The sequence below is a fragment of the Thunnus thynnus genome, chromosome 10 (assembly GCF_963924715.1).
Source record: "Thunnus thynnus chromosome 10, fThuThy2.1, whole genome shotgun sequence".
Lineage (NCBI taxonomy): Eukaryota > Metazoa > Chordata > Actinopteri > Scombriformes > Scombridae > Thunnus > Thunnus thynnus.
This window is the reverse complement of record NC_089526.1, coordinates 10,477,529-10,503,854: the sequence shown is the minus strand read 5'-3', so window position 1 is coordinate 10,503,854 and position 26,326 is coordinate 10,477,529. Positions and strand designations below refer to the sequence as shown.

The following is a 26,326-nucleotide window of genomic DNA, read 5'->3' as shown; positions in this document are numbered from 1 at the left end:
GCGAGACTTTGGATGACATACAAAATATCTTTTGGCATTTATCCCTCCAGTAGAGCTCCAGAGACTTGGACAATCTATGCCAAAGAACAATTAAACTGTTTTTGTGGTAACACTTTAGCTGTAAATTCACTTCATTTTGTGTGGACCAAAGAAAAATAAACTGTTCAGTGCTACATAGACCCAAATGGAGAGTCAAACTGATACCAGGTCATGATGCACTTTACTGCATCATATGTTTGGTGGTAACAATTTCCTTTAAATCCCCCTATTAAGCATTTATAAGCAGTATACAAGCAGTTCATAAATGGTTAATGACACACTACAATGTAGTTGTAAGCAGATGTGTTTATTAATGTATTTTTCAACAACTATAACTCCTCCTGTGCACCCATAAGTGGAGGCTGGTGTATAAACTGATAATGAATGACAATATAGTAAAACACAGTTGTAATTATACAAAATATATCTTTATATGAGAAGTTATAATCGTTGAATATACTGTACATTAATAGACACTATGTAAACTTACAGTGACATAGACTGCGTTATAAACAATTTATTAAATGTTTATATGTTGCTTATAAATGCAGAATATAGGGACTTAAATTAAGATGTTATCTGTTATATATATCTTCTCTAATGAGATCACAAAGAAATATTGTGAGCATTAATAGTATAGCTGCAACTGGAACTCATTTATCATTATGAACAAGTAGAAACAGGAGAAAAATTAGCCCCGTAATGTTTACAGGGGTGTAACGTGTCATTTGTTTAACTGCTAAAACACACAAGACACAAGTTCAGCACACCTTTGTTTTCATTTGCTTTTCACTTATATTTATATTAACTATTAATATATAGATCGCTTTCTTGAGAATTAATGATCAGCATATGGATTCAATAAATCCATATGCTAAAATCACATATTTACTGTCACAAAATCATGTGGTTGGTCCATTTTGGTTTCACACCGCAAATGAACAGAACCAAACAAGTAAACGCACCAAACAGGCATGAAAGCACCACTTTATGTTTCTTTTTCTTTCAGTTTGTCACCTGCTCCAGCAGTGGTGAGGTTACATTTTTTTCCACAAGGCTTTTTGTGTGGCAATTTGACTGCCAGATTTCACCAGGGCTTTTGCTTTGTGTGTGTTAGTGTGTGTGATGTTTTACCCATGGTCCTGGTGTGTTCCAGGGGGTCTGCAGTTAAAATAGGCTCAGTTGCCTTAGAGGGGCGTCCTGCACCGGCCTGGTTGACAGCACGGACCCTGAACTGGTACATAACTCCTTCCTTTAGCCCAAACACTGGATAGTGGCACATTTTCTGTATATGCGTATTGCAGCGCACCCACTCGCCCTGACCGAGGTCATATCTGAGATAGAGAGAGGGATAGAAAGAGAGAGAGAAATCAATTCTGCAGAGGTAACATTTTTGCATTAGATAGAAAGAAAGAAAGAAAGAAAGACAGACATTTGAATAAGTGGTAAACAAAGAACCAAATGGGTGAAGTTTGAATCACATTATATGCAGTCCGCATGGTTTAACATTATAAAACCAATTGTAAAGCATTTGAGCCTGCACAACAACACATCTAAGTCAGTAAATACTCCACCAAGACCTATAATTGTGACCAGAGACCATCATGTGAAGATAATGGGCAAATGTGAGCGCAGATTATGCATCGATAGCAAACTGTTGGCACTAGCAGTAAACAAAGACAGAAAAGAGTGGAGTTTTCGAACAATAAGGGTGTTGCTAGGGAACTGGGAGGTATCTTATCTTTTTCTTTCCTCACCCAATAACAAATAACATACAGGGATTGTAGCTTCTACACTGAATATAGAAGATGCAAGAACAAATACACAAAAACATACCTGAATACTAATTAACAAGAACATACTGTACACAACATGCACGCACTGATGCACAAATGAATGAGGATGTTTACAGAAACGCACAAAAACACAAACACTTTCTCTCTCGACACACACTTATTACAATATACGGTGACACACACACACACGTACAAGACGACCCTGATTGATTGGTGTCTGTGATAAGTGCAGCACCTGTTCTCCTGTGGGAGTCTGTGACTCGGGTGTTAACATAGTGTTAAGGGCTGATAATTACCATGTATACCATCCATCTCGTGTGAACTCTGCCAAATGGATATTACTCCGCTGCTGGCCGCCACCACCGCCATCTTTATCTGCCCCAATTCAATTTCCTCACCCGTAGCACACAGAGGAAGATGAGGTTCAGTAGTAAAGTCTTACTGTAGGTCTATTGTTGACTTGCAATATAGGAAATTGCTGCAAATACGATCTATAATAAGCTTTTTTATGGAGTTTAAATCAATGTAAATTGACTGTGAGAGACTTAATCTCTGTGCTTCATATTCCTGGCAATGGAAAACAAAATACGGTCCAAACTTTTTTCATCAATAATCTCTCATTTCACCTAATTTACCTCTAAATCTCTGCTTCTACTGAAGCACAAATGCAGATTCTAAATACATTAAAAATCCCTGATTCAGCCCCTGGGCAACATTTTAATAATCCAGGCATAATGAATAGCTGAATGTACTGTATGGTTTATTATTATTAATAATAAGGAAATTCCATTTGTCCCATTCAATAATAAATTGATCTATTCAGATTATTATATTTTGGATTTGTCAGCTGCCATTTTTTAAAGTATAGTGACAAATAAGTGAGGCATTGTGCGGTGAGTAGCCGTTGTTCAGTGTTATACATATAGGTAGTAATGCAAGACTGAGAGTCATGTTAGTAGTAAGAAGCTACTCAGGAGATGTCTTGAACATTGCCGTGTTAATGCCACTTTAAGTTCTGCAAAACTGGAGACCAAGTGTCAAAGTATTTTATGTTACAGTACTACAATAACCATGTTCATTTTTAGTTTTGTTGTCAATGATTTCCCAAATGTTTGAAAAGCCATCACTGGTTAAAAGATCCTATTTTGGATGTTATTGTAAGAATGTAATCATACTGAGCTTATGAAATCATGTTGATCACCTTTCCACATAATAACCCTCCACGCGTGAGGTTCCATCAGCACTAGGTGGCTTCCAGGTAAGGAGGACATAGTTCTTGTTAATGTCAGAAACCTGGACTGACAGAGGAGAGGCAGGACCTCCTATCACTGCAGCTGCCGCATCTGAGGATGAAGAGGAGAAAATTGGTTGACTGGGAGAGAAAAACTGAAGAAGGGGATGGAGACACTGGAGCAACGGAATAATACTTTGGTCGGAAAATAAGTAAGATGAGGAGTTAGAAAGATAAGAGAGGGATATGAGTCAGAAATTGTTAGTGGGCAAGAGGAAAGTGAGGCAGAAAGGATGAAATATAATGAGAAGGGAGTGAAGGGAAGAGGAAAGGAGGAGACAAAATGGAAAAATAAGATCAGATGATGTGGGAGAAGCGTAATTGTGGAAGTACTTAAAGTAGCTCGAACATAATACTATTTGAAAGAGTATGACTAAGGCAGGAGGAAGAACTCGGTGGAAAAGGTCCCTACATGTTATGCTGCTAAACATATACTATATTAACACAGCCGGTGGATGTGATGAGACAGAGAGAAGCAGAAAAAGAAAAGAGGAAATTATGCTAAGCGGATTGAAGTGATAGGATGTGACATGCTCCCAAAACTTTTCTTGAGGCTAGGAATATATGTTTTTTTCAACAAAAGGCTCAAGTCAACATCAAGCGCATCTTTTTCCTGTGTTAAATTTGTATCCTCACTCTCCCTCCCTCCCTTTCCTCCTGCTTTCTCATTTGTTTTTTCTCTCCTGTACCTCCTATTTATAATGCAAATATGACAGCTGAATGAAGGAGAAAACCCACATGCGGTGAAGTTCGCTGATTCACTAATTAGTACCTCCGACTCTTTTAAGAACGGGCTCCTTAATAAGAGACATACCTGAGTCAAGTTTTCAAAGGAGCTTAGATGGAAGAAACGTTTGTGTGCAATGTGTGTTTGGACTAATTTTTGGTATATATGCACACCAAGCTCATGAATTATTCAGCACACATTACTAAGGCTGTGGCAGTTTAGGTGCAGTCTATACATGAGTAAACATTGATATAATATTGAAACACAAGTCTCCTTGCAGAACTTCCAAGACACATTTCAAATGTATGATGAGTCAAGTGGGAGTTATACTCTGCATGCTGCAAATAATGTATAAGAGAAAAATAGCAGGCTGTGAAGAATATATAGTTTCACTGAACAAAGCTAACAAGCCCTCTACTGCAAAGCAGATTGATTGATGGTGCAATTTCCCCATATGTATCAGCGTAGTGTGCTGACAGGAAATGAAAGTAAAAGAAAAATCTGCTGAATACAAATTGTGTTTTGCGTGAAGGTTTCAGTCAAAATGCAAGTTATCAAACTTGGGACAACAAATGATTCCATCCTCAAAACTACAGGTATTTCGTATGCAAAAGTCTCAGGGTCACTCTTAAGCTTTTGTCTTTTTTTTTCAAATACTCATTTCAGAATGAAACATATCATTTCAAAGGCAGGCTGGCAGGCTGTTTGGAGCAACTGTTTAGTATGTGAGTAGTTTCTGATGTGATTTCATGTGACAGCTATTTACAAGCCTGCCATAGTGTCCAGGAGCAGAGGTGTACACTGTGTGACCACCTGCTCCTATAAATCAGATATTACAAACAATCTACCCATTAAATGATGTAATGCAAGTGTATCTGTCATTATAGCATTTGAAAAAAAAACTTAGTATTACATCATCACACACTGGGATTTGGTATTCACAGCCTGGTCCACATTAAAGAACACCCTTCACTTTAACAAAACAGTCTTAACAAAAGGTCAACTCACTTCCTTTTTTTGAAGAGCTTTTCAGGGTTGTCATGGAAATAGCTCAGTTTCCATCATGTGAGGGAGGTTGATCGTAACTCACTATCTCTGTTCTAGGATAACCATAATATGATGCTATGACATAACAACCACCAACTGCTACTACATGAGCAAATGTCCATACTTAAGTCAGATGAAGACCATGGGATGTGGTTGTCTGAGAGCTTCGGAAAAAGCTTGTAAGTGTTAAGATTATTTTGTCAAACTGCTATCTGCAAGGTTCAAGAATGACCCTTTATGCTCAGTATCCTCAACATTTTATTTTTAAACACACAAAAAAAGGTCAGGAAGCAACATTTTCTATCACTATACGGTTAGTGGCCTACTGGGTAAGACTGGATGATAAAATGTCAACTATTTTTTCAGAATAGGGGTTAAAAAATTAAAAAAAACACATTTCCTCACCCGTAGCATACAGAGGAAGATGAGGTTCAGTCATAAAAATCTTACTGTAGGTCTATTGTTGACTTGTAATATGGGAAATTGTTGTAAATATGATCTATAATAAGCTCTTTTATAGAGATTTAATCAATGTAAATTGACTGTGAGAGACCTAATCTCTGTGCTTCCTATTCCTGGCAATGGAAAACAAAATGCATTTCATGTTGGTCTTCACCTGTGACATAGACAAAGGCACTGTGTTCCTGGATCCCCTCCCAGGTCCTCAGCCGGGCGGTGTAAATGCCTTCATGCTCTTTGTATACAGCCCTTAAAGTGATGGATGCCGTGTTGTTGATCGTCTTTATGTCCACGATACTGGACTGATTAAGCTGGATGCCTGGAGAAACAATAAAAAGTAACTTTTTAAACTCTTAAGTAGGCATGTAAATTGTCCAAATTCAGGCTCGTATGACTCATCTTTTGCAGTGCTTACCATCTCTGAACCAGCTGACATCCTGCTGGAAGGGCAGCAGAGCTGAAGTGAAGGTACACTGTAAGGTGAGGCTGTTACCCTCCTTCACCCATGTTGGAGGGAAGATGCTGCCAAACTGAGCTTCCGGCTCAAGCTTCAAGGCTAGGAGAGAGGGAGTGAGCAAAGGTGGGGAGAGAAGGAAAGATAAAAATGAATAAAGGGAGATGATGCAAAAGAAAAATAAGGTAAAGAAATGTAAACAGGAGGGAAACTGGAAGATGAATCTGCAGGAAAAATACACACTTTCATCACTGGTGCTGTACAAAGGAAAAATTGATATTGAAATGTATGGCCAGACAAAGCATTACTGCACCATAATAATACTCCAGACAGTTATAATTTTGAGTGGATTTTGTGCAGACCTCCTTTGGACCACTACAAAGGGAAGAAGCATGACAGGTGAAGAAGAGAGGAATCAGAAGGCAGAGTAATAGCAGAAGGTAAGTGGCAGCGGGAAAAAGTGTGCTGATTCATTCTCCCCTGCTCTGTCATCACGTTAAATGTGGTTTAAAACAGAAAGACTCCAATGTCTTTATACCATTGAGAACATTTGTGCTATGACATCAGTTTCTCATTATTCTCTGCAACCTAGCAGTAACAAGCTCGCCTTTACTCAGTTTCTCTCACTAGTGGAAGAGGGTGAAAGTGAACAAAGAAAACCAGGGAGTCTTAATTAAGTAAAACGACCATCTTATGCAGACTGGAAAAGCCATGATAGACAAAGTCCTCTTGCTCCATTCAAGGAAGCACAGAGAAAAAGGACAGCCCAGAGAGGCATTTCCTGGAGGCAACAGGAAAAGCCAAAGATGTGACAATGTTTTTTTGAAAGTGAACAATTTATGACAAGTTATTCCTTCACCTACCATTCTCTCACTTGTCAAAGCACTGAAGCAATACAATCTGAAAGTGAGAGATATGTGTGCGCTACGAGGCCTTGTCAAATCTCATTCTCAGGGATGAATCTGAGAGACTGTGACATGTTTCTTATAATGATCTTGCTCTGCTTAGTAGTCCAGGCTATCACAGGAATGTGCATGGCTTTATGAAAACACGCTGCTCAGATCTTTGTTTCCCACCATTCAAACGCGTAACGCCTGCTTCCCTCAGCACAATGATGATCATGATAAATTCACCAGCTTTTGTTTATTGAGCAATTTGTGTTGGGAAAATATGATCTGCTCCATATAAGATGATCAAGTATCAGTTACATTAAAATGGCAGCCTGACAAGCCTGACAACATTACAGTACATGCTGATAAAGTCTCATTCAAAATGATTGCCCCTTAATGTCTGAGTGTGAGGGGAACGTATTAGCTAGCAACCACATAGTAGTTGCAGTGATGGGGTAGTTGTGAAAGCGTGGGTTTCCACTCAGTGGTGACCCAAAGGTTAAACCACCAAAGTAAACAGTAGAAGAAGTCAAAGGTGCTTGAAATTAAATGTATTATTATTATTATTATTATTATTATTATTATTATTACAATATCGATTTGTCCTAATCAGATGTGTTGTGCCATTTTGCCTCCTCTTCAGATTGATGTAAAATCTAAATTGGTACAGAGAAGTCTTTAGCTAGCCTGCAAGAAGTTACGTTTTCAGTTTAAAACCTAATTTAAAATCTATACACAGATTACTGACAAATCTAAGAGCAATATAGATACTGTTTTTTTTAAAGGAAAATTTATTTTTTTACAACCTGGGTCATGTTTAGATAGCTTATATCTAAACCATACATCCACCCAACCTCCATCTGAGAGACAACAGTATATAATTCGCAAGTGTTAAATGTAAACATTGGTTGTTTTAGGCAAGTGTAAGCTGAACATGTCCTGATCCCCACACATGGTGGAGGCTAATCTAGGCCAAAGAGTTCCACAGCCAATATGTGACGCTCCACAGCTTGAAGCAAAACTGCATAAATTCCCTGCTGTCCCTGGAATGAAATATACATGACGGTCGGTTGCTGCTCAATTGGAAGCAAGTCCCTCTGTCCCTGCAGCAACTACCCCACAAATAGTCTTACTTACACCCGTACATCAATGGACACGGACACCCACACAGAAACACAAACTACCATAACAAACAAACAAACGTAGACACACTGTTCGCTTTCAAGCCATCCGTCCATATCTTTCTTTATGAGGTGCAGCATCCACAGCAGCGCAGAGTGTTGTGTCACCGTCTTCAAAGCCATCAAGCCCTCCCTCGTTTACTGGTGGAGAGAGGAACTTCAAAGGGTGGCAGAGAAAATGAAAGGGGACACTTTTCATTAGGCCCTGGTGTGAAACTTACCGGGGGTCTGTGAATGCTCTGAACCAGCCACGGCTCCTTGATATGCTGAATCGCAGGGCGGCAGTGCAACAGAGCAGCAGAGCAGGACCGATTGGATAAAAGAAGGGAGGGAGGGTCAGATTGGTGATGGAGACAGAAACAAAGCATGATATTGTGAAACTGAAAGAGAAAGAGATAGAGAGAAACAGCAGACAAATCAAACCTGGCAATACCACATTTATGCAAGTCACATCTAATATTCCCTTTAGCCAATTTTAACTACAGAAGAAAGCCTGTGAAATATAGATGACAAGGAGAGAAGCCTTGAAGTGTCTCATTAAGGCCCTGACCATTAATTGATATAAAAAGTTAAGGAACCTTACTGACAGGCACCAAGCCATTTCAACAAAGGATGTGTCATTTAAAGGTGCAAAAGAGAAAAGAAGTCTGTAAGGTCATGATGCTCGCTGCAGATGTTTGACTATTAGTCACCACCACACCCACTGTCTCATTTTAATTCATTATGCATGAGTGCTGCAATGAGATCTGTTTTTCTGATCGTTTTAGTCTGATGGGTGAAAGAGAGGAAATAGCATCCAAACTAGAAGTCATTCCCTCTGGGCTTTCTTATGAAAAGAAAATAAATTTGACTTGAGCATTGACAAGATCGGGGGGCATTAAGATGGATAGATATGTATGTGGCCAAGGCAGTGTCAGCACAATAAAGTGAAAAATGGAAATGTTCATTTTAGAGTCTGACTGATACTGGATTTTTGAAGCCAATGCTGATTTTATTATGTGAGAATGTGAAAATCTGATTAAGATACATTCACTTTTTTAAAAAAAAAACCCCACAATCAAATCTAAAGGATCCTAACCAAATTGTTTATCAAAGAATTGGTTCAGGGTAAGGGTTATGTACTATTTTGCCTTATTCCTGATAGTGTGACTTTTTTGGTAGAGCAGGGGAGGATTTTACCCTTTTCTCTTTATAAATTTTACATTTTATTTAATTCTTCCCATGCGTGTGAAATTTATTGTAATTAATAATAAGATCAAATAGTTATGTCAGAAAGATCACTTTTGTCTGTGCCATGTACATGTGGGTCACGTACAGAGGACAATCCTATCTGTGTAGCCAGGCTTTATTTTCTCCATCAAAATCCAATTTTAAGACCAATATTTCAGGTTTGAGAAGCTAAATACATGAGGGTCATTGTAGTTATTAGAAAATGAATTAACTTTTTGCACTTCTATTTTTGTCATTGCGCTTCTTTATTATTTTATTTCAATTCTTTCCAAAAACACAAAATCGTTAGCCACTCTTGAGAAGGGAGCAAGCGGGAGCAAGTCCGTTAAACTGTCAGTTGCCTAGCAACAGCGAAACCAACTGCCGATGTAGGGGGCGGGACTATTTGGTCATCTGGATACTACTAACGCTACTTCACTTGCTAAGCACGTAGTTAGTTTAATTCAAGTTAAGTTAGTTTTGTCAATTGTTTTAGCTTAACTTCTTCTCGAGACTAGCAGTGGGGAGGTCAGGCGTTGAAGCACCTGAGGAAACTACAGTATTTGGGTCAAGGCGAGTACAAGAAGTGAGGAAAATCAACCGAGCTGATGCCCACAAAAGCTAACACTTCAGCGGCTAACGTTAACTAGCTAATATTGGACAGGTATAGCCCGTCGACCACCGTCTTCCACACCCACATGTTACTTCTGCTTTGATGTATAATGTCACAATGTACAAAAGTTTAAAGTGCTCACTTGTTATGGTATAAAGGACAGACTGACTGGAATAAAACGTTGCCTTTTATCACAGATAAAACATCCAGGAACCATGTTTCACCACAGATGGTCTAACGTTTGTTGCTGGTCTTCAAGAGGGACTGAAGGATATTATCGTGAGGCGGTTTAATACTAACACCGGTCGCCTTCAGCTAATGGTGAGTAAGGCTTTTCTTGTTTTAATTCTCTACCACTTTGCTGCTGTTGCTGTATCTCTACATTGCGCCCGTCTGCATCTGTTTGCTTTTGTGTGTTTTGTGAACATTTGTCTTTTAATTTTTATTTGATTTAATCTTTATTTAATCAGTCAGGCTCACTGAGATTAAGATTTCCAAGAGAGACCTGAGAACAAGAAACATTCATAACACAAGAACACAATTAACAGACAAGAAACAACACAATTACTTCATAAACAAGGAATTCATATAAACAGTTACAATCATAAAAAACATCAGATAATAATGATAATATAACATCGCTGCTGTCAGTGGTGTTTACTTTCTGGTTTGGTATTAGGTATTGGTACAGTGCTTTTGATTGTGAAGCTGTCTGGGTAATTAATAAATGCTCAATAGACTTGAAACCTGTATGTAAACCTAGTTGGTTGTTCAGTAATTCTTTTACGTGTGTTTTATCCTTTCACCAAGTTATTTTTATGTTTAATGTTATTTTAACATTACACAAGTGACAAAGTGACATTTAACATGGAATTAACTAAGTGAAATATCAAACAGTACCTTACCATAATATTGTTTTGATAATTTCAAGACAGTCTTTATTTCTCAGAAATGTTTGTATACAAACTAAGAAAACAGATTTGTTATTCAATTGATATTTCTAGATATTAGAATTAGATATTATTGTTCTATATGATTCAGTCCCTTTTGACTATAAAATCCTAAGTGCACCATCACAACTTATTGAGGCTGCTGAAGGCTTTTTATCATATGACTGATACCTATTTTAAAAGCTACACTGTTAACAGGAACACCGAGTTTCTTTTTACAGTTCATTCCTAATAATTGCTTTTCAATGTGATTTTGCATCATTTGCCGTTCTGTAGATTTCAATTCATCATATGAATAAGAACTGTTTACAATAACACTAATATACACTACTGTCTTGAGCATTTTTCATGTTTATACAACAAAGCCACAAGGGCTGGTGTCATCAATGTATAAACCTTTCAGGAGTGTGTGTGAAGTTTCAATGTACCAGCTGTGACAAATATGGCTCTTGCTGCTGATCAGTGATTGTGTTTGAGGACGGCAAAAGCATGTGGACAAGGTTTGAATAGCCTACATATAGTATAGTGGAAATCCTGTGATTTTAAACGTTGTGTGGACTAGTTCAATGGTTTTTATTCTTACAGCTGCTCAGGAGATGTCTCATACTTCACCCTACTGTAGTGTCTCAGTGTACCATTACCAGTCTAAAACCTTAAACTGAACTTGAACATTTCAGTCCTGATAGTATCCATAGTGTTTTTTTCCAGCAAGTTGTAGCTGATATGAAACAGGAAACTACTCACAGTTCACCACTAGCGTTCCAAATGTTATAGCTTCACCCAGAGGACTCTTGGCTATCACTTTATACTCGCCAGCATCTTCAGGAGAGCACCTAGGCAGGAATCAGGATGTTATTTAGCTGCAAAGGTTGTAAGCTGTTAAAGATGGAGCTCAAATAAAACGGTGTCTAGTGTTACAAAGCAGTTCTCTTCACTGCATATTTTTCTAGCAATAGTATGCTTGACTATGTTGTTTTGGCTTTTAAATTATCCCCAAAATGCAGCATAAAGAAAGAAAGAGATGTAATGCCTTACTATCAGGCCACTCAACTTAATTGACTCTCAATCTTTTCTTTGAATTTCGCTAATGGCACAGAATTAAAGAACAGCACCAACATTTGTTTCTCCCTGTTTGACAGCCACATTTCATTACGTAACACTACAGTTTCCTAACCTGTCCCACAAGTTTCTTAAATTTCTAATCTAACTCTCAATTTATCAATGACAAAGTTGTGCTACCCACACATGCATTATCTTACACATACCTGTGTCATATTCATATGATTTTTGCACAAAGATTTTCAGCCTTAATTAGGGATTTGAGCTAGTGACCCACCTTCTGATCTCCAGTGAGTTAAGACCAAATCTTTGTTGAAGACTGTAATTCCAGTTGGACGTTCTCAGTGGCACACCGTCTTTATACCTGATGTAAAAAGTTAAGAATAGATCTGAGTGTGTTCAGAGTTTTGTTTTTTAATATCAAAGCAGAAGTGAACATCAGGCTGCACTGTTCAATGCTCCTGCCCACTGATTACCTATGCACATCTTTCACTAATCAAATGTTAGTTTGGCTGAATACATGAATGCAAGAGGGGGCCTTTGATCTTTCATTCTGTCTTGTGCTGGGCATTGTTGAGGGCAGACTTTTGCAGTTCATTGGGCTTGATGGCTACCATATGGGATGGAGAAACCCACAAGCCGCAGGTGGATCTGGATCTCAGCTTAGGTTCATGAATACTGAACACACAATGTCTTTTCATCAGCTACTCTCTCGGGAGCGAAAGAATCAAGGACGACAGTTTGGCACGTTGCCTGAATTAACACAGGTGATTTCATATTGATGCAGAGGGCAATATTCAACTGAGGGTTCAGAACTGTAGTGTCATGACTCTTGTTTTTATGCAAGTGACTCAACTTTAAAGGACCAGTGTGTAAGATTTAGTGGCATCTAGCAGTGAGGTTGCAGACTGCAATCAAATTAATACACCTCCCCTCACCCTCCCCTTCCAAGCGTGTAGGAGAACCTACAGTGGCTGCAAAACTCCCAAAAACGCAAAAGGCCCTCTCTAGAGTCAGTGTTTGTCTGTTCTGGGCTACTGTAGAAACATGGCGGTGCAACATGGCGGCCTCCGTCAAAGGGGCCCCGCTCGCTATGTAGATATAAAGGGCTCATTCTAAAGTAACGAAACACAACTATTCTTATTTTCATGGGATATACTAAAAGTGAAACATACTTATGAATATTATATTCCATTTCTGCCAAGTCTGTTCCGCTAGATGCCACTAAATCTTACACTGGTCCTTGAAGTCTGTCTTTATATTCATGTACAATCGTATAACCTAACCTACCTCCTTACCACTCACACTTCTATGCTTTTACTGATTGCATGACAAATTCAGCAGTATTTCCCAGTATAATGAATGAGTATGAATGATGGGGATAAATTAATGATGCAATGTAGGGCTGCAACTAAGGAGTATTTTCATTATCTATAAAATTGTTCATCTTTTTTTGTCTACATATAAAATAGCGAAATGATGTCCATCACAATTTCCCATAGCCAAAGGTGACCTTGATAGTTTGTTTTGTCTAACAGTCCAAAACCCAAAGATAATTCAGTTTGTTGTCAGAGAAAAGCAGCAAATCATCGCAATCAAGAAGCTGGAACAAGAGAGCATTTGCTATTTTGGCTTAGTAAATGACAAATGATTATCCATCCATGCATTCCCTCCATTCAATTTCAGCTCGAATACAATGTTACAATTGTATCAGGAGTACACATCATTATACAACTTGTGTAGTTGTTCCCTGAAAGTATTAACTTTAGGCCATCAGACTTCTTTCAGATTTTTTCAGCTCTAAACCAATCCAACCAAGTGAGAGACCAAATTAAAGTGACACCAGTCTGCTGTATGACCTGAGCAATAGACTTAATAGGAACGGCCAGAAAATTAATCTCAGTAGGCCAATGGAGGCCAAATGAACGGAGTGCTGCTGAGACAGAAGTTCTTACCATGTGACCTTTGGGGGTGGGCAGCCCTGGACGGTGCAGGAGAGTTTCACCGTCATGCCCTCCCAGACAGTGTGAGCCCTTAGAGGGATTGGAAAGTCTGGGGCCTTCTGACTCAGACGCTCCAGGTAATTCATGTACACAGATGCCTTCTTTTCTGCCTGAAGCAAAGATTGATCAAAACAAAGCATATTAAAAAAAAAAAAGCTGAATAAATGAATAGTGCAGATGAGATGAAAGCAATGTGCTGACAAATATATGCAATATATCTATTAAAGGTTCAATATGTAAGAATCAGAAATTCCTTCTCAAATTAAACAAAAATTCTTACACTATCTTAGTACTTTCTAACAGAATATGAGAAACAAATAAACTAAGGACACACAAGAATGAAAATCAAACTTGAGATACAGTTAATTACCAACCACAAAACACAGTAATTGAAATTTATATCTCTGATTTGTAAAAGGTAACTAATTTGACCTTTTCTTCACAGTGGTTTTTACACTCTGAAGCCAATCTCCAAGAAATGGATTCAATACACATGAGTAAAGAAGGCAAATGTGAGATAAAATAACAAACCTGGCAGATTCTAGTTTGAATTAAACTTGCTAAATAATGGAATTGATGAATCGAATATCAAAATGGTTATTGATTGATTTTCTGTTGATCCACTTATTGATTAATCGACTAATTGTTACAGCTCTACTTGGTAGTTTAAATAGTTCAATTTACCAAACAGGGTGGAATTAAGCCAGCTCACATATGATAACAAAAGCAAACCTCGATAACAACCTCGATAACAAAAGCAAACCATCAGCCCCCTCTTCCCTTTGGCTGAATATGTACTGAAACCTGACAGCTCTTGGACCTTAATGGTGCATGGTTGAGAAGATTTATGAATGTGATTGAGAATATAAGTACTGTTGTATGCATAAAGCTGAATATGAGGCAGTATCATAGGTCACATGAGACCAAAACTTGACTTCTACCTGTCTGCGAAGGGCCATTTTATCAACGCGAGTTCGTAACTCGTGCTGGTTCCTGATCACGTCTATCTCCACCGTCTCAACCTCGTTCCCAAACATGGTCCACTTGTCTCTGTAATACTCTTCATCAGCATCCATAGTTTCCTTCAGGATTTCCCTGGAGGAGCACAGCACAAGTATTAATCAATATTATGATAATAATTAGTAATTAAGGACTGCTATTTTTTATTTTATTCATGTAATTATTTATTTGTTTTCACCAGTAAGGGTGATGGATACAGAACACAAAGATTAGTGAAGACATAACTTGACAGCAAAGCAGCAACATTCAAATTACCAATTCATATACAATATTTACATACTTAAAATTGTAAGTATGTTAATTTGCACATTTGAAGTGTTTATTTTCAGCTGCACAAAATATTTTCAATCAGAATCAGACAGCAAGTAATTTGTCTCTATTGAAATGTGTGATTAGGCTCTTAAAACAACCCAGACCTCCATCTGAGACAAAAATAGAGACAGCAATTCAGAGAATGTTTTGAACATGGTATGACTCGAGACCTCTGAGAGAAATAAAAAGACAGCATTTAAACTGTCCCAGTCCATTTACAGACAAATGCTAGTTTCATGATATTTTGACAGTTTGTCGTTTAAAATACTCAGTGATGACGTCTGTGGTTCGCTGCTCCATTTATACCTGCGTGTCATTTCACATGAGCACCATTCTCACACGCGTTTCAAAGGTTTTGAAAAGTTGGTCTTTTTTGAGTATATCAAGCCTCACTGCCACAGATGATTCACATCACTCTGCGGTGCTGGTACTCTAAAATCTCTCACATGATGGTGTGTGCCTATTCAGGTGTGGACAGTTCAAAGCGTTGCTGTGTTGCCGACTGTGTGACATCCTTATCTTTCCTTTTGATCAAGTTGGTTGTCATGGAGAAGGCTGGCAGTTGTGATATTCTATTCACTCAGAAGACACAAATTTTATCTCTGTTTGTTTGGGCAGAGAACGGGGATAGTAAGTAGGGCGGCTGTCATAGTTGGGGACTTGAGGGTTGTTGATTGGTGCCCTCACTGTATAGTGGTTCGTAAAGGATATGGCTCACAATTGTCCATATTTTTTGTATTGTTAATGAATCTCATGTGCAAAACCAACAGAACAATGAATTTATCCTACTTACAAGCATTGTGTGTGTATCCAAAGCCTGATATATTTTATTCCTCTGTGCCATAGACCTCCGTTGTTGTCCAAAAACTATTTAAAACACATCAGCGAGCCTCACTGTTGCACTGGGTGACACGTTCCTTCACCACGTAGAGTGTGAGCACATTATTTTGTTTAGAAACGGCTCCAAAAATTAATAACAGTGATCACGTTTTCAGTCTTCGGAGAGTAATTTGGCAGACGCCAGGCATACGAGGGAATGCGGTTCCATTTACAGTGCTTCGCTAGCTTTTTGTGCTACATATCGCAGCCTCTTGACAAGACATCCCTTACACATGTCCATGAAGACCTCTGGTTGTCTATGATAAATACACGAGTACAATGAAGTATAGCTATGAATATATCCATATGCGCGTGGCATCGCACATTCTCTTGTGTACATATAGTTCATCCATATGCAAGGAAGCATTCACACTCCCAACATGCGTAAGCATGAATTTTGCCACCCTTTTAAATGCAGCGTTTTAATACTCCTCTCTCTCATCACCAGAGGGGTGTGTACCCTGAACCATCTTTTGATTGGCAGTCCCCAGGGCTTAATTAATTGAACATATAATTCACACACACATTGCCACAACAAACAGAGAGACAGAATCTTAAATATTCACAAAGACTTCCCCAAGCTTTGATGGCCACTAGAGCATGAATGGCCTTGCAAATACTTGCAATAATTCGTGAAATGCACAAACAGCATGAATAAACATGCAAATAAATATGGGTATGCATAGATGCCTATGCAGACATGTGCGTACCCATGCACACACTCACACTCCTCACACATACAGACGCCCAGAAACACAGTTTTGACTTTTTCTGCCTGTTTAGTAAAGTGTGTGCCTGTCAGTGTTTTTATCTCTGTGTGCTCCGAGATTTTAAGCCTTTAGGGAATGAATCACTGGAAAACATCAAGTCAGTAGGAATCAGAGGGTTTATGGCTTAATTATCGCTCCAAATGGAAAATTTAATTTTGCTTAGTGGTGCGAGGAACAGCAAACCCCTCCTGCCAAGACAAACCAGGCATGCATGAGTCAGCGGCATAATTTACAAGTGACACCTAACCACAGGGAAAAGATGGTAGAGAAACCATTATGTGAATCATATAGTAATGTGCAATTGCAGCCACACTTGCCACCACACAAAATGCATTCATTTTCACACAAATCAAAACAAATGTCATGCTCTCCCATCGTGCCACACTCAAGGCCTTCCAGAAATAATGCGCCAATCCTCAAGAGCCTTTATCTTCATCCTTGCTTCCTTCCTCTCTTATCCTGCGATGAGTCAGTCATCTTCATCTTCTTCATTACTAGGTTTCCAGCCTCCGTCCTAAAATATCTGTCCACACCATATTCGTCTAGGTACTTCTGAGGGGGATAAGACTTATGAAGAACTGAGTTTCGGTGGAGAAACTGCGCTTCAGAAGGAGTCGACCTTGCTAATTCAAGAGGTAGAAGGATTTAACAGGTGCAAAAAATCTGATGGTGATACAAGTCCGATGAATTAGAGTTAAGCACGTTAGCAAATAGGATAGACACTCGTTGATGAGATGGAGGGTTTTGGTGGTGGCATGGGAGAGGGCAACTAATTAGATGCCAAGTTGGCAGGGGCACAGTGCTGCAGCTGAGGCTCATTACTGTCAGATGTGTTTTGTCTTTCGAGAGGGTGTGATTTCACCCTCAATGACCCCCCCCCCCCCCCCCCCCCCCACCACCACCACACACACACACACACACACACACACACACACACACACACTCCCTCTTCACTTTCCCTTGGCAACTCTATCTTCTAGTATTACTCATCTTCTCCTTCGATACTCATTGTGTGACCTTTGTCCTTCCGTCTGTTTACTGTTGTCAGCCACTTTCCAGCAAACCTTTCATGGCTTAAAGAAGAAAATGTAGGCTATCAGTGAGATATCAAATTTTTGTGTTTTTGACACAAAAAGTCTAATTAGGTTATGGATGGGTTGGAAAACAGGAAAGAGTTTGCGCTAAGCTCCCAAATGTGAAAGGCAAGTACTATTGTATCCTAGACACAGACAGGACATGGTGTCCCTACAGTAGAAGAGGGATTTTGGTGAAGCAGTTCATCTGACGAGAAGCAACAATCCACTGGCTTCCTGTTCTTGGTGACCTAAACCTCTTTATTCTGGGAATTATTTTTAGATATATGACGTCCTCTCCATGACAGCTGAGCAGTAATCCTGTCTTTGCTACATGATCATAAGACACTTAAAAAGTAAAAAGTGACTCACACATGTCATTAACAAAAATAATCTCAGACTCTGATTCACTAATAAGTTAAAGACTTTCTGTGCTAGTGAGTAATTAAGTCCAGTCACCAGCCACATGGTGATTTTTTTCTATTATCCAGTGAATTTTTTGGTTGACTTGTTAGAATAGTGGGTAATAACAGACTGTATAAGTTATGTTCTTTTCCATTTGAATAATAGTTTGTCAATAGCTTTTAGAGTCCTGCTTTATGTAGGACTGATTGTCTTTACAATTGTCTTCTGATAGAATGAGAGGATCCTTCCTCCTCTCCATCAGTACAAATGAACAAGGTTCTGCTGTATGACTCAGTCGAATGGTTAAGGCTTATTGGCTTCGTGACATCAGTGAGATGGCAGATGATGGGACAAGTCCCCAGCTGGCCTTTTACAGACAGATGAGAGTTAAGAAAGAACCCTGATTTCTGTTGTTTATTGAGACTCTCTGTTGGCATAAAAGGAAAGCTGAAAAAATACAGCTCTTGTGCTGTAGTATCATGCAGGGCAAAGCTACAGTGAAACTTGACCCACTCCTCTTTCTCAATAAAATGTAGAGAGAGAGAGAGGATGTGGTGACTACTGATGGAGAGGCAGAATTTTATGACAAGCACAGATCATCCAGGAAGGAAGTCCTCGAGAGAGAAGTGAAGGCTAGCTAATAGCATGAGAAGAAGAGGCTTAGCCACAGTTGTTGCCCTTTTGTATCCACAAAAGACTCAAAATGAGGAATAAAAATAATGTGCCTTAGCTGAGAGCTGCAGATGGAGATTTAAATTTGCCCCACACTGTCATTGATTTGTTGTTGTTGAATCTCAGCTATTAAAAGTTTTGAAAAATGTCTAATAATCTAAATTAGTGCTGTTGCATTAGTTAAGTTGCCAGCTTGGAGATACAGCACATGTGCTGTATTTATTTGATTGCACCAGTTTTCTATTATGATTTAAAGTGGCTCTGAAGAATGCAAATGTGTTGCCTATTATGGACAAGAGTATGAGCCACATTTTTGGGAGTTACCAGTGTATCAGTCTGGCCAGGGTTGTGCAATATATGATGATATATACTGTGAGGCAATATACATTTGTCAACTGCAAGAGAGATTTTTCCATATTTTGTCATGCTTTTTTTTTTAAAGGTATTTCTTTAATATCTCTGTGTGTATGAGGCCATTGCTGATGTTATAAGTCACAGGGCAGGACTGTCTGGTTATTTTATCCAACAACAAAAAGTTGTTAAAATATTAATATCATAATTTTATCCCTATTGCCCACTCCTGAGTGAGTCTTGCTGATTATCAACAAAAACACATATGTAATTTACTTTGCTGTATCTTGTATCTCACCATGTCCTGTGACGGGGGATGCTGTCCATGTTCAGTATCTCCTTGACGGACATCAGGTCAGCGGGGATGATGGGATAGAAATCAGAGTACGAGGCTTCCTCATCACTGTTGCATCGAAAGAACGTCGGGGGAGAAAGAAAACAAGCAAAATTGTGCCTGATTAGCACAAGATATCTTGCATATCATCAAATGACACAGGTGAAAGATTAAAAAATGGATATTTTCCCTTGTCATCCTTCACAGTTATTTATTCTATTGATGGAGGGATTTAGTGTTCATATTAGCATGCTTATTCATTCTGTCATGGTTTTATGGCACATTATCCAATCTCAAGTTAATCAGACCATTTTTCCCCTCTGCCACTAGAAAGCAGCAGTGGCTCTCTTATTCTCTGTGTGAACAGCAGAGGAGGCCATACATCAGAGGGGGCTTCAGTAATGTAGGCAAACACAAAATGCATGAGGTTTCATTTATTCAAGCACTCCAGGGATTCAGTTTAAAACTTGCTCCAGACAGAAAACAGCTTAAATGGATATTTTTTTTGTCTCCTTTTCTTATTGTGAAGAACGAGCAAGGTAAACAATGACAAGCCATAATCAAAGAAAACAACATAAACTGCAAGTTTGAATCCACAAAAGGCAGGCCTTCTGTGAAATATGATGTCAATAATGTTTGTCGCACTAATACACTCCTGTCAGTCTGCACTGCTCGGGGGTAAGCCACCAAGCATGGTTCATTTTGTGGCTTACAGCAGATTTGTCACTGCTCAGTATAAACACACACACACACACACAAGTGTTTGCTGAAATATTACAATGTAATTTGCAGATTCAGTGTAGCTCATTCAAACAGGATATGCAAAATACTGTATTCTTTTGTGAACACATTGTAATTTCAATCATCTTCCCTGAAGAAGATATCAGTTATAATTGCAGTGCTGTCAATGCTGGCTATAGTTCGGGGGCTTTATTGTGTTACACAGCTGTTGGGCATAAACTGTCTGCAGTCTCTTCAGTTTGTTTTCTATCAGGAATTCATGCTACAGTGTTTTTAACACGCTTTTCTGGATTTTAGCCCAGTGTTTTATCTGATTTACCTACTAGTTGCCTCCTATGTTTGGGGTGCAAAGCCTAATCCAGCTATCCAAGCAGTGCAGCTGATGACCTGTTTTCTCTCAGGTGCGATAAATCCGATGACCATCATCAGCTGCTTTCCCGCAATCACTGTTCCCCTTTCCCCACTGGTGTACAAACACACATACTATTGTCTATAGGGAGCTTATATAATCAGGAGGAACAGGGGCCACCGATGTGAGCACGGGCAAGTGGTGACTATGTTGTGTGTATGAGCCAAAGGTTTTGGGTTTGAGCCAAGAGGTTGGTCATAGTACAATGGCAATTTCAGTTGTTGTGCCATCATAGTATGCAATCATCTGCAACGTTCAGTTTAAACCCACATTGTATTTGTGTCAGCTGACGGTAGAACTGTTTGTGTAATGGTTGATGAGCTGGAACACAGACTGAACATGATGAACCAAACATGGATACGTACGGCAAATCAAAAACAGGGACTTCTCTCTTCATCATGGGCACATAGCCAAGCAGACGCACACATATACACACCAACAGACAAAGGGCACACACATTTAAGCCCACACTAAAGCATGAGCTCTCCATTTAAAGCACCGACAATAAACTGAGCTGACCTTTTTGATGTGCACCCCTATAAACAGGAGAGGGGCATTTGTTGTTTTTAGCGACAAGGTCACTCGAGGCAATGAAGTTGAAAGGCATTTTTGTAACTGGAGAAGAATTAATTTTTGCTCTCCTTTTATCCACAGATGACTGGTGTACTTTTAACAAGAGTAATTACAACCACAGTGACAGGATATTTTAAGATTGGATGCTTTTTTTTATTTTTCATGTGTTTATTAGTTCTATATTTACAGGATGCTTTTGTCTGGTTTGGAAGTGAGGTACATTACAGTACAACACAAAATAAAAAATCCCAAAGTTTGTGTGCCAGAACTGTATATTTACTCAGGTGCGTATTGCACAACCCCCAATTACCGTTGCTCACAACTAGCCTCAGGCATTACTTTTAACAAGCCATCTTACAAATGGCAATGCAAATGTACATGACTTCTCGTTTTCTTTTGTTTGTAAGCTGGGAAATTTCCCCATTTCACGGCGCTCAGAGAACAACTTCTCCTTTTCCTGTCTTATGCTTTTTTTCTTCTGCTTTGTTTAGGTTCCCTTTGAGTGTGTGCTGTGAGGCTCAGGCCATTGAATAATGTAGTGCAGAGCCTGCGGCAGGGTAGTATCACTCAAGTAGAGGACAGGAACATACACACACATGTGCACCTACACAAGCAAACAAACATTTTAAAAAGAGATGATACTTGTACTCTGTGCAGGAGAGTGAAGGGCAGTGTCCAAATTTAACTTTTTGACTCACCTGCCAAGGGGAGCGGTAGATGAAAAAATCCACCGGCCAAGCATATTTTTTACCAGCCAAAATAATAAATTGCCTTTTTGTGTCACACACACATTTGTTTCAGTACATTTCATTGAGATAATAGGCCAGAGCAAAATGTCCTTAAAATAACCCAATAAACATGCATTATCAAAGCATGTTAGTACAGACCAATATTTTATATTTATCAATGTGATACAGATGGTTGTACGAAAAGATTCTGTTTTGGGTATAAAGATTTCGTAATGCCAAAATGAGCAACATCTGCTGATCCAGACGTTTATTTTGCCATTATGTACAACTCTGTATGCAAGACGCTTTTGTATATTTTATGGGTGAATCTGGGAAGTTAGCCAACAAAAACAAACATCTGCAGGGATTAAAGTTCTCCATCGCTATGATGGATTTCCGTCATTTGGGTTGAGAGAGAGCGAGAGGTAACTCACCACTCATTCTCTATCTTCGATGGTGTGTAACAGCATGTGTGCACGTGACCAGTGCGGAGTATCAAAACATAGAGCTTTGCTCAACTTTAGCGAATAGTTCCGAGTGACAAATCAAACATCGGAATTAGACGTGACGGAATAACAACGGTAAGATTTGTATTGTTGTTGAATGTTCAATGTGAGGTGAAAATAAGTTAGCTGTGCGTAAAAAACGCATATGTGTGTCTACACTATATAGGGACAAACATGATTAAGTTCCTCCGAGCCATCAAGCCCGATATTTAATTACATGACTATTATGGTACAAACGTTTACCCGCCAGTGTGGCCGATAGCCTTCCGAGATTTACTTGTCAAACGGAAAATCTACCCCAATTTGGCATTTGGTGGGTGTTAATTTCGGACCCTTGTTATGGGCATACATTTATGCGTTCATAAACAACAGGCTTCCTCAAAATAGTAACATGGTGTAACTAGCAGGAGGAAATAAAAAGAGGAAAACTGCTGAGAGACGCTGCATGTCAACAACATGGACTAAGAGTAGTCCTATAAAACACAACTGTGTTTAAGGCAAAACTGTTCTTGTCTTTAGTTTTTTTTTCCCTGAACTTGAGCGTGCTTCCACTGAGGATGTTTGGAGTATAAATTTTACAATGCACCTGCTCTCTCACTCACTTCTTTTTTTAAACAAAGAATGACATGACCTCTAAGTTCAGCTGAACTAAGCTCAATGTAAAAATTGCTTATTTTCATCATCTCGAAGGAGAAAAATGGGCCCAATTCCCTTTATTCTGCAAAGGAGATTGCAGACCCATAGGTTAGCCTAATTTAATAACTCACTGCAGCAGGGGGCCTGTGAAAATGAAGGCAAATTTGACTTGAGACTGCTAGGGGCAGGTCGGGAGTGATTCCTATTAGATCTTACCGGAATCATCTGGGAGCACTGGTGTGCCTGATTTTTTTTCTTTTTTGTTTTTTGTATTTGTCTTTTGCTGTAGTGCCACTGGATGGGCCTACTGTATGCGAGTGAGTGTGTGCAGGTGTAGAAAGGGACCCACATATCCTCGTGGTCATGTGGAGTAGACTACTGTTGTATTACTGATATTTTACTTGAATCCCATCTTAAAGCATGTAAAGTCAGTGTCTTTAACAGCAGCAAATCAGACCAACATACTGAAACATTTTAAGCCAGAATGAAAACAAAACTGAATATATTTTTGATGTAACAGTCTGACCCCAAGATCTGTTTTATTAGCTTTTGGTGTTCAATTTTCCATATTTTCAAAACTATTATAATGGGCTTCTCATCCATGTTTGCTTAAAAGTTGAGGTTCAAATTTCAATTTTGACCTTGAGATTGTTTTATCAACTGCTGTTTCCAAGGTCAAAAATTAACCACAGTGAGTCAGAGCTCACTCTAGGACACGTTGGAGCCAGTTCACGTATCACGCTGATATTAAAAGTAAGCTACTGCGGTTGCCTGTTGCTCATTTTAATCTGACAGTTAATTGTTTCAAAGTTAATTTTGAGAGCTCTTATGATTTAAATTTTTTTTTTTTTTGCATTTGCTGCTGTTTGTGTTTGTCTGGCAAGCCAGAGGCCAACTGGAACGCTTCCCATTTACTGGATTTGACTCTTCAGCTAATATCCAAACTACAATAACACCACTAGCCCCAAAATAACTTGTATAACTTGTTGTAACTTTAAATATCTAAATATACACAGCTTCATCTGCCTGTGTGTGTGTGTGTGTGTGTGTGTGTGTGTGTGTGTGGTCAAGGTTTGCTGAGCATGTGGGGAACTCCGGTAATACAATCTCAGACTGAGCTGTTGTAGGGAAACACATAACATTGATATAATATTGATTAATTGAGGCTGTGGGAACCATTATGTGCATGTGTAAGCTTTAAATTGTCTGTGATTGTGTGCGAGAGTGTGCGAGAGTTTGTGTATGAGTGAGCTATGTAGTGAGTCTGGGCTTGTCCATTCATGCCCAACCAGAGGCACCTTAATACCAGAGACAGACTTCTCTGTGGTGGAGAGGGTCTCAGCGACATGTGTTTGTGAATATTGTATGTGAATGCATTGTACTAGCGGCTACCACCGGTGGCCCACGGGGTGTGCTTGAATGAATGTAATGTCTCCTTGAGCTCAGAATAACCAGCCTGGCATATGTCTCTCTTCAATAAATACTTAATACCTTAGTCATCCTTCAGCTGCAAAAAGAAATCAGTTATGATCAATCAAGACAGCTTTGTGCATATTGAGTATATACTAATCAAACCAAAGCACTTAAGTCCTAAAAGTATACATTTACTGTAAGGCAGAATCTGTAAATGCCGTAGAGGAATTATTTTATTTTCTGACAATGGAAAAGTGTACGTTTATTGCAAAAGACATTTATCAAGTAAGATTTATTAACTAATTCAACCCATAAATGAGTCTTAATTTTGAAGTAAAAAAGAAGCCCGAAGGTTTGACATTTTAACCAGTTTCAAATATTAATCCACTTGTTTCATGAATTTTGTAGCCTGAAGTGCCATTTTTATGATACTAGCGCATTGATTTACCTCATTTCGTCTCATTTCACGATAGCAATTTCTGAAAAATGCCTGAAACAAGAGATACTAAGCTGGAATAGAACTAAATTATCTCCACTCATTGCCAGACTTTGTCTCTTGGTTTAATTAAAATCAGAGTTAAGGGCTCAATATGAGACTTGATGACTTATCAAGATGAACATTAGATTTTTCAGTATTGTAATATTACAGGTAGAACCTCTGATTTATATAGCTTCTTTTTTAGATGAGAAATACAGACGCGGTGTTGTCCCGAAGATGAGGGGAGTTTGTGTGGGATCAAAAGCCTGGTACTGTAGTTCAAATTCCTAAACTAATAAAAGGAGTGGTAAAAATAAATTAGCTAATGTCTTTTCCTTCCCAGAAAACACCTTTCATTGAAATTGTAATAGAAAGCTCAGACTTTTGGTTTTATGTTGCTCTATAAAAGTGATACAGATTGGTGCTTAAAATACCAGCATCCTGATAAAAAAAAAAAGGATTTACAAAAACAACATTGCTATCCTACTGTGTCCTACTGTATGTGGACACAGTGTGTTTGCACCTGGAGGTGAAGGTCTTCTTCTTGATCTGGGAGGACAGTTGCATGCTGTGAGACATCTTGGACGACGACTCTTCCTGCTCTCGCTTCATCACCATCCTGGTTTCCATGGTAACCCCCCAACTGGCACCTGTGGAGGAAGGGGAGACTGGCAGTGAGGATGCAGAGGTGTGTAGGAGGCTGGTGATACAGAGTCAGCGGGAGTCAGTCAGAGACTAAAGGTGCTGTAGCCTCAGCCAGGAAAATAACTACATTATTTGTGGCCCCCTTTACACCTTGCATTAAAATGCGTTTTGGGTGATCAGATTGCAATCGGATAGTGCTTGACCACATTAAAGTACAGATGAATTGTGATTTGATTGGCCAAACCACCTCCGGAGCTGGTCAGGGATGCATCGTGACCACACTGAACACAAATGTAAATGCAATTGCGTTGTCAGTCCACATACAGCAACTATGTGGGTGAAAATACGTAATCGTGTGTGACTGTTCCAAACCAGCGAGGTAGCAGCCAGTAGCCAGTTAGCGAGCTAAGCTACTAGCGAGAAAGCTATGGATATTCAAGACACTCGTTGATGGAGTCAAGACAAGACAGCTACTTCCCCCGCTTCGAAATGCAAGCAAAAGTTCAAACAATAGCACAGCTTCACCTATGGCTACCATCTTTTTTTTTTTTTTTTTTTTTTGACCTGCAGCAACGAGAGGAAGATGTGACGTTTGGTTGTTTGAGCTGGACAGAGCGATCAGATTTCTGGTGGACACTGGAGACACACATTAATACCAGGTGT

The 26,326-nt window shown here is 39.1% G+C and overlaps 1 protein-coding gene and 1 long non-coding RNA gene across 7 annotated transcripts in view; one reads left to right on the top strand and one right to left on the bottom strand.

Annotated features, from left to right (window-relative positions):
• The window catches only part of myom3 (myomesin 3), a 60,980-nt gene that overhangs the window by 32,257 nt on the left and 2,397 nt on the right, over positions 1-26,326 (bottom strand). Inside the window, exons 2-12 of the mRNA XM_067600883.1 lie at positions 25,542-25,668; positions 19,499-19,603; positions 14,660-14,813; positions 13,671-13,828; positions 11,993-12,079; positions 11,401-11,489; positions 8,106-8,150; positions 5,775-5,915; positions 5,517-5,678; positions 3,037-3,178; positions 1,174-1,373 (exon numbers count right to left, since the gene is read on the bottom strand). Of these exons, the coding sequence (XP_067456984.1) occupies positions 1,174-1,373; positions 3,037-3,178; positions 5,517-5,678; positions 5,775-5,915; positions 8,106-8,150; positions 11,401-11,489; positions 11,993-12,079; positions 13,671-13,828; positions 14,660-14,813; positions 19,499-19,603; positions 25,542-25,648 (1,390 nt within the window). The 5' untranslated portion in view covers positions 25,649-25,668. The remainder of the gene's footprint in view (positions 1-1,173; positions 1,374-3,036; positions 3,179-5,516; positions 5,679-5,774; positions 5,916-8,105; positions 8,151-11,400; positions 11,490-11,992; positions 12,080-13,670; positions 13,829-14,659; positions 14,814-19,498; positions 19,604-25,541; positions 25,669-26,326) is intronic.
• Positions 9,471-26,326, top strand: part of LOC137191076 (uncharacterized) — a 127,024-nt gene continuing 110,168 nt past the window's right edge. For 2 of the 6 annotated variants that reach the window (XR_010930343.1, XR_010930342.1), the window contains exons 1-2: positions 9,471-9,757; positions 9,904-10,027. This is a non-coding gene — a long non-coding RNA (uncharacterized lncRNA). The remainder of the gene's footprint in view (positions 9,758-9,903; positions 10,028-26,326) is intronic. The other 4 variants (XR_010930344.1, XR_010930341.1, XR_010930345.1 and 1 more) reach the window with 2 other exon arrangements.